The sequence below is a fragment of the Danio aesculapii genome, chromosome 9 (genome assembly GCF_903798145.1).
Source record: "Danio aesculapii chromosome 9, fDanAes4.1, whole genome shotgun sequence".
NCBI lineage: Eukaryota > Metazoa > Chordata > Actinopteri > Cypriniformes > Danionidae > Danio > Danio aesculapii.
In genome coordinates, this window is record NC_079443.1 from 42389641 (window position 1) to 42406300 (window position 16660).

A 16660-nucleotide genomic window follows, 5' to 3' on the forward strand; every position below is an offset into this window, starting at 1 on the left:
AAAAATTAAAGGTACACTGCCACACTCGTTGTCTGAATTTATATGTTGTGGGAGTACATTAGAAGTCCATCTTTCAAAGCAAGATTAACCTGAACAAATACAGTAAGCATTTCATATCTAGGGGTCAATGAAATAAAAACCAGACAGGCTTAGCAACTCGATGTACACTTCCTGACAAAAGTCTTGTCGCCTATCCAATTTTCAGGAACAACATATCATATAACTTGACTTCTAATTGATCATTTGGTATCAAAAGTGGCTTATAGGAAACATTGGATTAGTAAACTAGAAAAGGCTATGGTGAAATTTCAATGACATATATTGGATGATTATTTAAAAAATATATATAACTCAACCCTTTAAAAGCTATGTTGTAAACGTGAAAATTAGTTTAAGTAATGCAAAAAAAAAAAAGAGTAATATCACACGAGTAGCAGTGCGATATGGATGTATATCGGCACTGGTGGGAGGCGTGCGTTGGCATGAGGCCACAGTGACGATATACAGCCACAACGCACTGCTACGAGTGTGGTATTGTATTTATACAACAGTTCGACGCATAATCGTGTATATAAAAAAGAAAATCAAACACGGAGAGTCTAAAAACCCTTTTGTTAATGTAACTACTTTCTTCCACCATTCATTCACATCTGCAGCTGATGTCAGAACAGCAGGAACTGTTGCTACTTCACCAACGCCACTTTAAAGCTAGTATTTGAATGATTTTCTAGTGTAATGCCTAAAGTGATGACAAAACAGGTGATTTTGCTCACATTTGAAGATTATAAGGCTTATAAGGCCATCAGTCTAGTCTACAGTATTTCTCTGTTGCAATTGGGAGATCACAATAAATAACCCTGAAAAATCCAAAGCAACACAATCACTACTAGATTACTGTTGTGTTTGTGAAGGAAAACTCTTCTTATTTCTTTATTTTTACTGAACTAGTCTGCTGTAGCAAAAACAGGAGACTCGTTAGAAACAGATGGCCATCTCCGGTTTTAAGACTTTAAGATGAGTCCCATCTCACACAATTACTATGGTATAAATACAGCACTACAACATACAAAAGAGAGAGATCGCCTTAGAAAGTCACCTACCAGTTTAATAATGATTTGATCAGATGTAGTTCAAAACTACGCTGTATTTTTCCTCTTCTAAGGGCTTATTATGCGGTCTCTGTCGCCATCTTGTGGATGGACAACGTCAACAGTTTTTGATCCGCATGCCGAAGCATGCTAATGGGACTTTTAATTTGCCAGTAATCTGGGTTAAGCTTCCGGTGAACTGTTTGCGCGTTTAAGGTCTGTTTCCTTTAAAAATCAGCGATCTCCACTGGCTGAGTGATATCTGATATAAAGTGGGTCTCAGATTGTACAAGAAGCACTGCATGAAATTACATTTTTATCGCCACATCTTTATTATATGAGCATTTATTTTACCTCAGTATATTCAATGGAGCCTCTGCGCTTGCCTGCCGATTCTGACAGGCGTGTGCGAGTAAACGGCTTTTTGTCTCGTTTTACGCTTGAGCCACTGAAAGAATGCCAAAGTCTATTTAACTGAATGTATTTTAATTACATTACAACAGCAATGCTGTAAAAGGAATCGTATAAAATGGAAAAAAAAGTCACAATAACCGGTCACCGGAAGCTTATCAGTAGGAACAACACTAGCTCGGCATATACCCTATGACAGGCTAATAGACTAGTATGATGGCGGTTTCCGGTTTCACTCCACACAGTTTATTGTTACTTCTGCTTACACAGAAATCCCTAGTGATGGTGAAATGAAGCTTTCTGAACCAGTGAAGCGCTCGACTCAATTGTATTGGAAAAAGGTTCATTACTCGAAGCTTTCTAAATATGAGCTTGATGAGGACCTCATCTGGTTAAAGTGTGGGAAAGCACTGTGTTGCAATAATGTCAAATGTTGACAACTGACCAACTCATTCATGTAGTAATACAACAGTAATATAAACAAATTACTCAATTACTGTAGTTTTACACATAAGGTATTTTACATTACACCACCGATGACTGTAGTAAAATCCAAGGTATTCAAAAGTATTAACATTTATCGTATTCCAACTAGTCCTTCACCCACCCACTCGTTCCAAGCGGGGATCGAACCAGCGATTCCTGCATGGGAGGCGAATGCTCTAAGGAGGAGGCTATGCGAGTGAGGCATTCAAGCTGCATTCGCCAGCAGGTCTGCGTTAACCACTATACTACGATATGCAGTGATTTTCTTTAAAGGTAATTCACTTTAGTATGGTTCAAAACTTTTTTACTATAAATTACTGCTGTATTTTAGTTTAATTACTGGTGTGTGGGACTGGTGCAGTGTTTTGAAACAGTAGAAATGTATGTAATCGACGCCTAATCTCTAGCTATACACTTTACTAACCCATGGGGGTGTTTAAACCTTTGAATCAAAATTCGAAGCAGTCACGTGGGTATAGGCGAAAATGAAGCTTCGGATGTCACTGATCATGTGATAATGGCAAAACGAATCAAGCTCCGATACACTGCGAGATGTATCGTTTTTTTATACATGCTTCGAAGCCTCGGCTCACAATGTCACATCCCTAGAAATCCCCATAGAGAACTTACCCAGTCAGCTGTATATTTACTACAGAAACGCTTAGACTGTGACTAATACTGTTTTCTGTTGTCTGCATTCAAGGTGAGACATCTGACTTCTAAAAAAACTGACAGATCATCCAGATTTTTGCTTGAACCAAGAAAATGGGACTTTAAACAGAGTCTATTGCTTTGTGTCTTTACTGCAGACTAAGTTGGTATGTACTTGTCAGCATTTGTCAAATAAAGATTTCAGATGTTTACACGGGTGCTGAACATTTTTTATGTCACAATTATTTGTATTTTTTTTGTGTCCTGAAGAATAAAAATAAATAAAACTGGGTGTTTTACTGTGGTTGTATACAGCTAATTCACAAACACATTCATATCATTCACATTCTACTGCTCAGTTCTCTGACATTTTTTTCTATGTAGGTATTTTATTCATGAACATAAAACATATGTCTATTTAATATTCAAATTAAATGAAATAGAATAACAATGTTGTATGTGACTCTTAATAATCAAACAAAATCATTATAAAAATTTACAATTGCAAAAATAACATCTTGAAGACTGCATTTTAATTCAGTATTATTAGGTTATGGCATTGTACTCATGCTGGAACATTTACATAAAATAGATAATATAAATGTATATTTAGAGCAGCATTAAAGTTAAAACAAATCAATTATTGAGAAAATAAACAATCAATAAGAGAAAAGGTTGCTTTTATTGATAAACAATAGTTTATTCCTATTCTTAATAACTTAAATAATCATTTAAACTCAGAAAGCAGCTCAGTATTGAAACGGAAACATTTGGACACATGCCCAATACCAATAATAGTCTTAAATCAGATAGTGCAATGTTAATATTTGTATTTGTAAATTTTCCAGAGAAGTCTCCCATTCATTCAAAGGTAAACCGGAACTGTAAATACACGGGAAAAGGATATATGCCCGCTGACGTGCTGTCTCTCAGAAATTATAAATATTTTAAAATAGGCACTTTCCTTATAAATAAACTGCATAGTTGCAATCTAAACAACTACATTCTTGACCAAAAAAAGCCTGAAAAGTACATGATGTTGCCCAACAGCAGCAATATTTGTCAAACTGTAGAGTGTCCTCTGCTTGTTGCTGTGGGCAGAGTAATACACAACGGAGAAGGGTGAAGAGGCGGTAAGAGTGCTGTTACTGGCAGAATATCGCACGTCTATCAGCCAATCAGATGAAAGAACCAGACAGAACTGTTGTGTAGTACAAAACTCATTTTAATTTAAACAGAGTAATTAATCAAAACTACATTCAGTATCTTGAAATTACCCTAAGTTTATTTTATCATTTGTATTTGGGGACAGGTCTGCAAACATTTTTTATTTTAATTATTTCTGAAGTCCCTTTTAGCTTACAGAAGCAGTGTGGTAGCATTTTTTAAAAAAAATACCATGACACTGAAACAACATACTTAAACACTAAAACTTCCTGGTACAGCATTACAAAGCAAAACTAAGAAACCTACAGGTAACCAACGTCTCTTTAAGTGTTTATTAATTATATTGTACAGCATGTTGCACAATAAATTAAGAAATACTTCTCTTCTGTATATCGACTTTATATATGATCAAGTCATTTTTATAATTTACAGTAATCGTTCAATGTCTGATCTTGTGTTTACAGTAAAACTGACTCATCCTAGCATAATGGAACAACAAAAAGTGTTGGATCACAAAGTCACCAAGCTGAAGAAAAGTGTACAGGTAAAGCATGTTGTTAAAACTGCAATGCCAATTTACTGACAGCTTCATTCATCGTTTAAAACATGAAGCAAGCAACAGACTTTTCATTTCAAATGAACCATGTTTAAATATATGATCACAGCAGCTGCCCTTTCTTTTCTTCAGTCAACAGAACACGACATTCAGGTTTTAGAAGATATGCAATATGATTATGACAATAAAAGAAAGACGTTGGAGAGTCAAGGTAAAATTAGAAGATTTAGTACTTCTGCTCTAAAAGAAAACAACGAATGCCAATGCATGATGCAATCATGTACAGTTTACCCAAGTTCACAAGAGCACAATCTGTAAATTACCTTAAGTAAATATGAAGGACTGTAAAAATACACTAAACGACTTAATGTAAAAAACAGCAGTAGCTACTATATATATATATATATATATATATATATATATATATATATATATATATATATATATATATATATATATATATATATATATATAAAACGTAACAATTTATTATTTCTTTATTATTATTACAACTTTGGAGACTGTACAACTTTTATTTTGATCATATTAAGAAAATGTCATATAAAGATTATTTCTGTCTAATTCTTTATATTTTTAGCGGAGTCTGAAACAAAATGTCAGAGACCAAAAGAGATGAAACTTGAGGAAGCTGAACAAATGTTTACAGGAGGACTAAATATAAAAAGAGAGGTAAGACTGAATACACGTACACATGGTGTCTTTATTATCTAAAATGTTGTTTTCGTGAATAATATTTGTAGAAACGTGGTTAAGATTTAAGCCTATCGCAGCTTTAGGATAGCATCTTAACAAACTAGCTTACTTCTGTGTTGAAAAGAATGTATAATTGTACAGCAACCGGTTGTGCCTCGTGCTCTGGTCACGAAACGGAAGCGTTTCAGCGCTTGACTGGAAATGTGAATGAAGTAAAGACCCTTAAACTCTTACCTTCAAGTCCCGACAAATTCATTCAGAAAAACGTGGTCAGGTGGGAATGTAATATGGGCATGCGCAATGCTATCCGACTCTATAAACAGGACACGCGCCCATTAAAGCAACTAACTAACTAACTAACTAACTAACTAACTAACTATATTTTTAAGATAAAAATATTAATGCTATATATGTAAGACATTAGATTGCCGTCTCAGTGTATTTAATTTCTTTGACATTATAGTGTCATCCATAAAGGCTAATACACAAAACACAAAAATTAGCCGTATACTAACTTATATTAAAGTTTTCACAAACCTATGATGAGTGGTATTTGATCTTTTTTCATAAATTAAAACAATATTTTATTTGTTATCCAGATAACACAACATCCTAATTTTGAAAGGTGATCACAAATAGTTTGTCAGCAAATCTATTATCTAGCAAATTAGCAAGAAATCACTAGACTGTTACTGTGAGCTTTTCTAACGATTTTCTTGAGAGTGATGTGAGTAAAACAACCATTATAGTCAGGCAACTAAACCAGCTTGTCCAGCCAAACCAAAGCCAACTATTAAAGGCATCTTTGTCCAGCTTAAACCAGATGTCAGCTTACTTCAATGTTGAAAAAATAAGATGTATCCCTTATATATACGCGACACGGTGGTGCAGTAGGTAGTGCTGCCGCCTCACAACAAGAAGGTCGCTAGTTCGAGCCTTGGCTGGGTCAGTTGGAGTTTCTGTGTGGAGTTTGCATGTTCTCCCTGCGTTCGCGTGAGTTTCCTCCTGGTGCTCCGGTATCCCCCACAGTCCAAAGACATGCGGTACAGGTGAATTGGGTAGGCTAAATTGTCCGTAGCGTATGAGTGTGTATGGATGTTTCCCAGAGATGGGTTGCAGCTGGAAAGGTATCCGCTGCTAAAACATGTGCTGGATAAGTTGGCGGTTCATTCCGCTGTGGCAACCCCGGATTAATAAAGGGACTAAGCCGAAAAGAAGATGAATGAATGAATTTATACTTTTTTCATAAATATAATCTAGTTACAATTTTAATTATAATTGCCTCTGATGTAATAATCAAGAAAGAATACACAGTATTGTTTTAAAATCACATATGCTTTTGTTTTAAACAGAAATTCCACATCTACTATAAAAAGGGATTAGGAAAGTACATTTTAAAACACCAGGAATAATTGTTAACACAATGTAAAACATGAATCAAGATGATGCAGCCTTCAGTTTACCTGGGTAAAATTAAGGTAGACTATTTCAAATGTGAAAAACCTCTTTGTGTGTGTGTAGGTGGTAATGAAAGATATTGCTAATGCACTGACATTAGCAGAGCAGATCCAGTTCACACTGATAACAGAGGAGTTACCCGAGTGGAAGAAGAGACAGCAGATGGCTTGTATTGGTGGTCCACATAACACTTGTCTGGATCAGCTTCAGAACTGGTGAGTGGGTATTGCTTACATAGATTACACACACACAAAATCATTTTTAGTGCCCGTCCTGCACAGGAACTGCTCAACATCATACCATTAACATTAACATCAACATTATACCTGTATCCTGCACTATACCTGTATCCTGCACTTGCTGCTATTGCACTGCTGGTTAGACCGAAACTGCATTTCGTTGCCTTGTACATGTACATGTGTAATGACAATAAAGTTGAATCTAATCTAATCTAATCAAAGCATTATAGTCATTAAGGGATAAGTGGTTAGTAATTTATTTATTTCATTGAACACAAAAATATATAAATTCTGAAGAATGTTGGGGAAAAGCTGCCACTGACATCCATAGTAGGAATAAAAATACTATGAAATTCATTGGCTGCTTTTTCCAGCATTCATCAGTATATCTTTCTTTCAGTATATCTTCCTCATCTCAAGCACATTCACTAAGTAATAGTTCACCCAAAAATTAAATTTACTCTCCCTCAAGTGGTTTCAAAACATTGTGTTTCTTTCTTCTGTTGAACACAAAAGAAGATATGCTGAAGACAGCTGAAATCCTCTAATCACTGACTGCCTAGTAGGAAAAACAGATGCTATGGAAGTCAATGGTTACAGGTTTCCAGCTTTCTTTAAAATGTTCTCTTTTGTGTTGAACAGAAGAAAGAAACTCATAAAGGTTTGAATCAAGAGAAGGGTGAGGATATGATGACAGAATATTTATTTTGTGTGAACTATCCCTTTAAGTGATCTAAATGTATTTATATTGTCTGTGGAAGGTGTAGGGCCAAACAACCTTTGTCCACTTAAAATTACAGTCAGAATGTCATATATTATCATATATTATCCAGACCAGGCTGGAACATTAGCTTTAGCAACTACTAGCCTCTCTGAAATCGTATACCCTACATTTAAGTTTACCTTATGTGAAAAAAAAATCACTCATTTTCCCACTCTGGCAGTGAGAATACCAGATATAGCAAGTGATACAGATTATGGGGAATAATACAAACATTATATAAATATATAATTTCACTACAGAGTCTCCACTCTACCTTCATTCTCTGAAGCGTGACTTGTTCTCCAGGTTTACAGTGGTGGCAGAGTGTCTCCAGCAGATCCGTCAGCAGCTGAAGAAAGTTCAGGAACTGGTCCAGAAATTCACCTACTGCAACGACCCCCTAAATCTAGGCTGGGGCCGGCTGGATGAACAGGCCATTTCACTCTTCAAAAACCTCATATTAAAGTGAGACACCACAGCTCACCCTGAAGATGACTTTATGTGTAGCACACAAGCTGTAGTAAAAGAGGAAAACCAAGAGGAATGTGATTATATATTATGGTGTGTGTAAGTTTTGAGTGTTAATTAGCAGTTAATTAGCCATTAGCCGTTGTCATCTTGTGTCTTTCAGCTCTCTTGTGGTGGAGAGGCAGCCCTGTATGCCATGGTATCCTCAGAGACCCTTGCTAATAAAAACATTAGTTCAGTTCACCGTCAAGATCAGGTGGGTTTCTTTCATGTTACCATTATAAAGGCTTTTAATTTATGGTACTGAAAAAAGCTTTACATTTCAGTGATGCTAATTCAAAGTCAATTACCAGTCTAATATGACTATTATATGCTATTATTTTTCTGTTTATTACTTTCCAGATTGCTAGTCAAACTCCCAGAACTGAACTGTCAACCCAAAGCAAACGTTTCTGTTGACAAGTAATTATTTATATCTGTCGATCTGTCTATCCATCCATCCATCCATCCATACATCCATCTATCCTTCCTTCAAGCCATTGTGTGTTGAGTATTTCCAACCCATTTTTGTGTATTTACATTTTTGTCTTTCAGAGGTTTTTCTGAGCTGGATACAGTGAAAGGGTATGTGGTTAGCTACACCAAAAACACAGTTTATATATTACTGTATTCATATATAATAAAATATATGACAAAAATGCAACAACATTTTTTTGGTGATCAACTAATTCAGTGCTTGGTTGTGTTTTGCATTTAGTAATTTCCTTTTATAACCAATAACGATTTTCTTATGTTTTAGATTTAGACAATTCTTCATAATATCGATTGATCGTAAATGTATGACCTTGGATGAATCTAGTGGATGCCTAGCAGCTTATTTTTCCCATTTGGTATGACGATAAACACTCAAAGAAGACAGTAAGGTTATGATCATTTTGTAATAAACGTTACAGTTAAGTACTGACATTTAATTAACACAGACCTTACGGGAGAAGAGACCTGTCAACAGACAATATCCGGTAGGAGAAACAATGTAGAATTCACCTGAAGTAAATTCTTCAACTCATTGGGAAAATGTGCCCAGAGCCACACTTTTGAGAACCGCAAATTATGTGCACGCTGGTACATATATCTGCATTTCATATGAAAAACTAATGCTACAGGGTGTACCTTACCTTACAGCTTACCTTCGTATGGACGGCTTTTCCAGTGTGATCTTGTTGGCAAGATGGCAGAAATACTTACCAGAGAACATTTTCAGCAAATGTTTTCTCCAAATGTATTCACAAGCTATTCATTTGATATATTATTATATTGATTCATTTAGCAAATCCATTCACTGACTTCTTCAATCGTTTTGTCATGACAGTTAGCCTACTCAGCGTCACCCCCTGTGGTTCCAAATAACAGTACTATGGTGAGCGCATCAAGTATGAAAGCCTCCACAACTTGCAGCTGTACATAATAACTGTGATTGTTGAGTTTAGGGTTGTGGTAGGTGTAGACGTTAATAACTGTGATTGTTGAGTTTAGGGTTGTGATAGGTGTAGATGTTAATAACTATGATGGTTGAGTTTAGGGTTGTGATAGGTGTAGACATTAATAACCGTGATGGTTGAGTTTAGGGTTGTGATAGGTGTAGATGTTAATAACTGTGATGGTTGGGTTAAGAGTTGTGGTAGGTGTAGACGTTAATAACTGTGATGGTTGGGTTTGGGTTGTGGTAGTTGTAGACGTTATTAACTGATGGTTGGGTTTGGGTTGTGGTAGGTGTAGACGTTAATAACTGATGGTTGAGTTTACGGTTGTGGTAGGTGTAGACGTTAATAACTATGATGGTTGAGTTTAGGGTTGTGATAAGTGTAGATGTTAATAACTGTGATGGTTGGCTTTGGGTTGTGGTAGATGTAGATGTTAATAACTGTGATGGTTGAGTTTAGGGTTGTGGTAGGTGTAGACGTTAAGAACTGTGATGGTTGGGTTTAGGGTTGTGGTAGGTGTAGACGTTAATAACTGTGATGGTTGGGTTTGGGTTGTGGTAGTTGTAGACGTTATTAACTGATGGTTGGGTTTGGGTTGTGGTAGGTGTAGACGTTATTAACTGATGGTTGAGTTTACGGTTGTGGTAGGTGTAGACGTTAATAACTATGATGGTTGAGTTTAGGGTTGTGATAGGTGTAGATGTTAATAACTGTGATGGTTGGCTTTGGGTTGTGGTAGATGTAGATGTTAATAACTGTGATGGTTGAGTTTAGGGTTGTGGTAGGTGTAGACGTTAAGAACTGTGATGGTTGGGTTTAGGGTTGTGGTAGGTGTAGACGTTAATAACTATGATGGTTGGGTTTAGGGTTGTGATAGGTGTAGATGTTAATAATTGTGATAGTTGGGTTTGGGTTGTGGTAGGTGTAGACGTTAATAACTATGATGGTTGGGTTTAGGGTTGTGGTAGGTGTAGACGTTAATAACTATGATGGTTGGGTTTAGGGTTAGGGTAGGTGTAGATGTTAATAACTGTGATGATTGGGTTTAGGTGTGGAGTAGGTGTAGATGTTATTAACTGATGGGTACAGCGCCATCTTGCTGGCAACATAGCTTTGACAATGTCAAGTCACGCCTCTCTACTACAAGTTATGCCCCTGTCTTGCAGTCCATAGACAGATACTACTCATCGGTTGGGTTTAGGGAAGGGGGTGTTTGGGTCAGTCAATATCAAGCTGATATACTTTGCACTACAAGCAGACTGTCTTCTCTCGCGGACACGTTGACATTTCCAGAAATGTCCAGGTGGATTTATGTGAAATGGCACATAAGAAAGCCTGCCCCAGTAACATATTTGAAATAGTCAAAACATGTACACAGCGCCCTCTAGGGGATTTGTGAAAGTAAAAACTTCAAGAAGACAATACAGGGTACATATTTGTCCGCTCTCAAAAAATTAGCACTGGGCACATATTTCCAATGAGCTAGATGAACTATTGCTTTTAAAGTGCCTTTCTTTTTTCCCCAGCCGCCTTTCCCTCTCTGTGATGAGCTGCACTTGATCTGCTTTCACACACAGCTGGTTCTGCCTGACCTATGCATTGACTTATCAGTAAAGTGATTTGGTTTTTACAACAACCAAAGCTTTGATATATAAGATTACAGGTACAATATGAAACCCATGTAAATGCAACATCACATCATATGTTCAAACAGATCACAAGTCTTCCGGTGTCAATTATGACCCCTTTTTCCCGGAGTATTTCCTATGCCTGGGGCTCAGTCTTATGGTACAACATGCTCAGCAGTGAACCACACGTATGGTCATTTACTGTACCATCATCCACATTTTCCTCCTCCGCTAACGTCTTTATTCTGACTCATGCTCTTGATCTCGCTCTCTGTCTCAGAATCTGACGTTCTTCTTGAATCCGCCACCAGTGAAATGGCATCAGCTTTCAAAAGTCATAAGCTGGCAGTTTTCTTCTGTCACCAAACGAGCGCTGACCTCAGATCAGCTGAGAACACTGGCTGACAAACTTCTAGGTGAGATGATTCTTTGTTTTATTCACCACTTATTATGTATAAATGCTTACATGTTACATGGATAGGAGCCTATTTTTCTTGTTTAGCTGTTGTTTGTCTGTTTTCAGGTCACAAAGCCCAAGGTGACCCTGAGGAACTTGTCCAGCACAGTACATTTTGTAAGGTGAGTTTATGAAAACAACTGAAACAAAGAGGAAATGGCTTTTGCTTTCTTTGACCAACCACACTTTTTTTGTTTGTTCTCCTGCTGTCACCTCATGATTTACTGCTAAAACAAAATTTATAATAACACGACAATGCAGACATGAAGGAAATACTTTTCAATTGTTTGTAATGTTTGCATGTCATGGTGCATTAACTATATAAATGGCTATGTAAAGAAAGAGTTTTCTATTATATCACAATGCACTGCAAGGTATAAATGTTGTGTGTGCTTTTTTTATCTAGGCAGCTGTTGAGCAAGATGGTTCACTCTGGAATTGGATGTATGAACATCTGGAACTTGTTAAAAACCTTGTGCTCAACATCTGGAATGATGGGTGAGAAATTCAAATAGCAAACATTGTTTTTGATAATGCCATTTGACATCATTAGTGAAAAGTGAAAGTCGTGACATGGCCAAGTATGGTGACCTATACTTGGAATTTGTCTGGGAAGAGCGGGGGGTTAGCATTTGCTGTAATACAATTATTTTGTTATCATTTTTAAAAATGATTATTATTATAATTTAGGTAGAGGCTTAAGCTTTTTGCCTCTTCCTGAAGATTATGGCTTATTCTTCTCAGTTTACTCCAATATTTGCATACTTGTGCAAATAAAAGAAAAAAATATATTAAAAAAATCAGTGCCTTACTCAAAGGATTCACCTCAGCTATAGTATTAAGGGTGGTGAGAGTGCCGGTTATTGACCACCTACAATCCCTCCCAGTGCTGGGAACTTCTGATCACAAGTCCAACTTTCTGCATTAGGCTACGGCTGACCCCATTACTGTCAAAACTGGCTCAACGCATCCTGAAGTGGCGAATGAACATTGACTTCAAGATTTGAGAGCTTCAATTTCTTCACACAAAATTAGAAGACATGTTGAGATATAGTGTAAGGCACATGTGTCAAACTCTGGAGCTCTGCACAGTTTAGTTCCAACTCTAATTAAACACACCTGATCCATCTAATTGAGTCCTTCAGGCTTGTTTGAAACCTACAGGTAAGTGTGTTGAAGCAAGGTTGGAACTAAACTGTGCAGAGCTGCGGCCCTCCAGGAACTGGCTTTGATACCTGTGGTGTAAGGCATCAGTCACACCAACTATATTTCTATCAGGTAAATATTGTCAGCTTTCATTCTGTGCAGATATATCATGGGGTTTCTGAGTCAGGAAAGAGCAGAGGCTCTGCTGATAGACAAAGCTCCAGGCACTTTCCTTCTGCGCTTCAGTGAAAGCTGTCGAGATGGAGGAATCATCATCACATGGGTGGAGTCGCGGCAGGATGGTGCGTTTCACTTTATGACAAAAACCTTGAAGTGACCTGCAATTTGTCTTACGTGACTATCCTGTCTGCGCAGGTGAACGTGTGGTACATTCGACAGAGCCCTACAACAAAACAAAAATATACCCAATCTGCTTGCCCAAAATCATCCGTGACTTCACCACTGGAGAGAAAGATCCTGTGAATCCCCTTATCTACCTTTACCCAGACATCCCAAGAGATCTCGCCTTTGGCCGCTACTATACCAGCGAATCTGAAGGTAGTGATTTTACATTCAAATTAATGCACTTGAGAATTTTGTAATGAGCTTTTACTGACCAGAAAACAAGTAGAGGACATGAGAAAAATGATGAAAAAATAGAGTGAAAAAACTCTCTTGTCTGTCTGTTGATCTGTCTATCTATTTGTGTATCTGTCTGTCTGTCTGTCTGTCTGTCTGTCTATCTATCTATCTATCTATCTATCTATCTATCTATCTATCTATCTGTCTGTCTGTCTGTCTGTCTGTCTGTCTGTCTGTCTGTCTGTCTGTCTGTCTATCTGTCTATCTATCTATCCGGTCCATCTGTCTGTCTGTCTATCTATTTGTGTATCTGTCTGTCTATCTATTTGTTTATCTGTCTGTCTGTCTATTTGTCTGTCTGTCTATCTATTTGTCTGTCTGTCTGTCTGTCTATCCATCCATCCATCCATCCGGTCCGTCTGTCTATCTATTTGTGTATCTGTCTGTCTATCTATTTGTTTTTCTGTCTGTCTGTCTATCTATTTGTCTGTCTGTCTGTCTGTCTGTCTGTCTGTCTGTCTGTCTATCTATCCATCCATCCATCCAGTCCGTCTGTCTGTCTATCTATTTGTGTATCTGTCTGTCTATCTATTTGTTTATCTGTCTGTCTGTCTATCTATTTGTCTGTCTGTCTGTCTGTCTTTCTATCCATCCATCCGGTCCGTCTATTTGTGCATCTGTCTGTCTGTCTATCTATTTGTGTATCTGTCTGTCTATCTATTTGTTTTTCTGTCTGTCTGTCTATCTATTTGTCTGTCTGTCTGTCTGTCTGTCTGTCTATCTATCCATCCATCCATCCAGTCCGTCTGTCTGTCTATCTATTTGTGTATCTGTCTGTCTATCTATTTGTTTATCTGTCTGTCTGTCTATCTATTTGTCTGTCTGTCTGTCTGTCTTTCTATCCATCCATCCGGTCCGTCTATTTGTGCATCTGTCTGTCTGTCTATCTATTTGTTTGTCTGTCTGTCTGTCTATCTATTTGTCTGTCTGTCTGTCTATCTATTTGTTTGTCTGTCTGACTATCTATTTGTTTGTCTGTCTGTCTATCTATTTGTCTGTCTGTCTGTCTGTCTATCCATCCGTCCATCCATCCATCCATCCATCCACCCGGTCTGTCTGTCTGTCTGTCTGTCTGTCATATTCCTCAGAGATTTTGGTCCATATTGACATGATATTCAATATGACATGGATTCTGAATATACATTTTTGATTTATAGGTCCCAAACCGTATTCAACAGTATTTTTAAATCTTTGTTTTCATTTGCAAAATTCTTCAAACTACTAAATTTGACCTATTCGTCAAAAATGTTTTGTTATAATTTGAAGTCACAGGAAAAAAAATTCATTTATTGTGACCTATGTGATCTATGTCTATTTCTCTGTCTGCCTGTCTGTGTAATTAAGTATCTCTGCATCTCTAGTATTTACAACCCATTAGGACATTTGGAATACAAGTCTGTTTTTTTCTTCTTAGATCTGGAAGGAATGAATAAATATCCAAGTCAGTATAGCCTGATCTCAGTGAAGCCCACAGGTTGAACATATGTGCTCTACTTGACTCTTCTGACCTAAAGGATTTAAGCTTTGAAATAGCAGAGCATGAGGTTATGGTTTCTACCTTGTGGTGCATAACTCTACCTAACATCTTGCCCTTCTTTAGAAATATATATGAATAATTGAGTTTGTTGTGCTTTTTTAAAATGTAAATACTGTATATACATAGAAAACAGTAAATGGGATGAAGAAAACTACACCTTTTATTTACTAACACAGTTTTTTTTATTCATTATTGCACATAAAGGCTAAATCTTTTATATAGCATTGCTTTAATTGCACATGTATACACACTGACTTCAGTCAACCACATACAGACTCATAGAATCAGAAAAATATCTGCTTCAGTTGGTTTGTATAGAGGCAAATACTGCTAAAATGTCTTTAAAATACTTTACATTTACTTTTATTCAAGGGTTTGGTCCAAGTGAACAGGTTTGACATCTTTTTATCACTGCTACCACAATTACAATTGACTTTAGAAACTACAATATATTCATTTAACACTTATCAAATATAACTAAAGACTACAGTTGTTTGATTAATAAAGGAGTTTTTATCTGATAGTGATTAAGCTGGTGCAAACGATTTAAATATCGTTCAGAATATTATTTTAATAACGTTGTACAGGTTCCTATCATCTGAGTAAACTCTAATGTTTTAGTTTGGATCACTTGTTCTTCTCCTAAAGCAATATGTGTGTACTTTCTCAAATGGTCATTTTGGGAGCCCTGCATGTAAATACTGCATGAAAGAAAAGTGCATACACTGATAAACACATAGAAATCTAATAGGCTGTACCACTAACAGAAATAACACAATGTCTTTGGCAGTGGTTATAATGTTCAAATAAGGTTGGCATAAGAAAATAAAAAGCGATATGTAAAAAAAAAGTGCATGCAAACTGATGTTTAGTTGTATTATTAAAATCAGTAAATACCACTTTTACACAGGACATGTTCTTGCATTCTTCCTGCTGTATTTAACACAGTTCTGTAGAATACTTGATTCTGATTGTTCGGTTGTTGCCATTCAGCCTTCTAACAATGCTCATGGCAACACATGACAGATTATTTGTTATTGGAAATGCAGTGGTCTCTTTTCTCTTAGTCAAAGGTTTAGGATAAAAATCATATAAAATCATCATATATGTAGAAATCGAATACTTCATGATTTTGCATGTAAACAAGATATAATGTCACTGATGCTGCTCAGTATTACAAAAATAAACACATTTATTGATTGTATTTCGGAAAATAGCAATGATAATATGTGACCCTGGACAACAAAACCAATCATAAGTGTGAGATAAGAATTATGCATGATTACATAAGCTGTATAAGCTAGTTAGTATAGGACAATATTTGATTGAAATTCGACAAATTCGATATTTGAAAATGTGAGGGTTGTAAAATGTTTGATAATGAGAAAATCTCCTTTAAAGCTGTCTAAATGAAATGTTTAGCAATGCATTTTACTAATCTTTTTTTTATATATACAGTTGAAGTCAGAATTATTAGCCCCTCTTTGAATTTTTGAAAATTAATTGAATATTTCCCAAATTATGGAAATTTTCAGTGTGTCTGATAATATTTTTTCTTCAGGAGAAAGTCTTATTTGTTTTATTTTGGCTAGAATAAAAGCAGTTTTTAATTTTCTAAAAAACATTTTAATGTCAAAATTATTAGCCCCTTTAAGCTATATATTTTTTCAATAGTCAACAGAACAAACCATCGTTATACAATAACTTGCCTAATAACCCTAAGCTGCCTAGTTAACCTAATTAAGCCTTTAAATGTCACTTTAAGCTG

The 16660-nt window shown here is 36.3% G+C and overlaps 1 protein-coding gene across 1 annotated transcript; it reads left to right on the forward strand.

Annotated features, from left to right (window-relative positions):
* Window positions 1–4693: 4693 nt before the first annotated feature.
* LOC130235485 (signal transducer and activator of transcription 1-like) lies at window positions 4694–16440 on the forward strand. The gene is made up of 15 exons (XM_056466075.1): window positions 4694–4703; window positions 4958–5049; window positions 6595–6746; window positions 7840–7998; window positions 8165–8257; window positions 8404–8463; window positions 8596–8625; window positions 10975–11092; window positions 11197–11298; window positions 11391–11526; window positions 11634–11689; window positions 11974–12065; window positions 12876–13015; window positions 13089–13271; window positions 14770–16440. The coding sequence occupies exons 1-15, from the start codon at window positions 4694–4696 to the stop codon at window positions 14832–14834; spliced, it is 1488 nt and encodes a 495-aa protein (XP_056322050.1). The 3' UTR covers window positions 14835–16440.
* The last annotated feature ends 220 nt before the right edge of the window (window positions 16441–16660 follow it).

What these genes read in the sequence shown, in the direction of transcription:
- LOC130235485 (XM_056466075.1), top strand. An exon ending in GACTAAATATAAAAAGAGAG is followed by an intron (nt 5,050 to 6,594) that starts GTAAGACTGAAT and finishes GTGTGTGTGTAG; the next exon opens with GTGGTAATGAAAGATATTGC. An exon ending in ACCTATGCATTGACTTATCA is followed by an intron (nt 11,093 to 11,196) that starts GTAAAGTGATTT and finishes ATGTTCAAACAG; the next exon opens with ATCACAAGTCTTCCGGTGTC.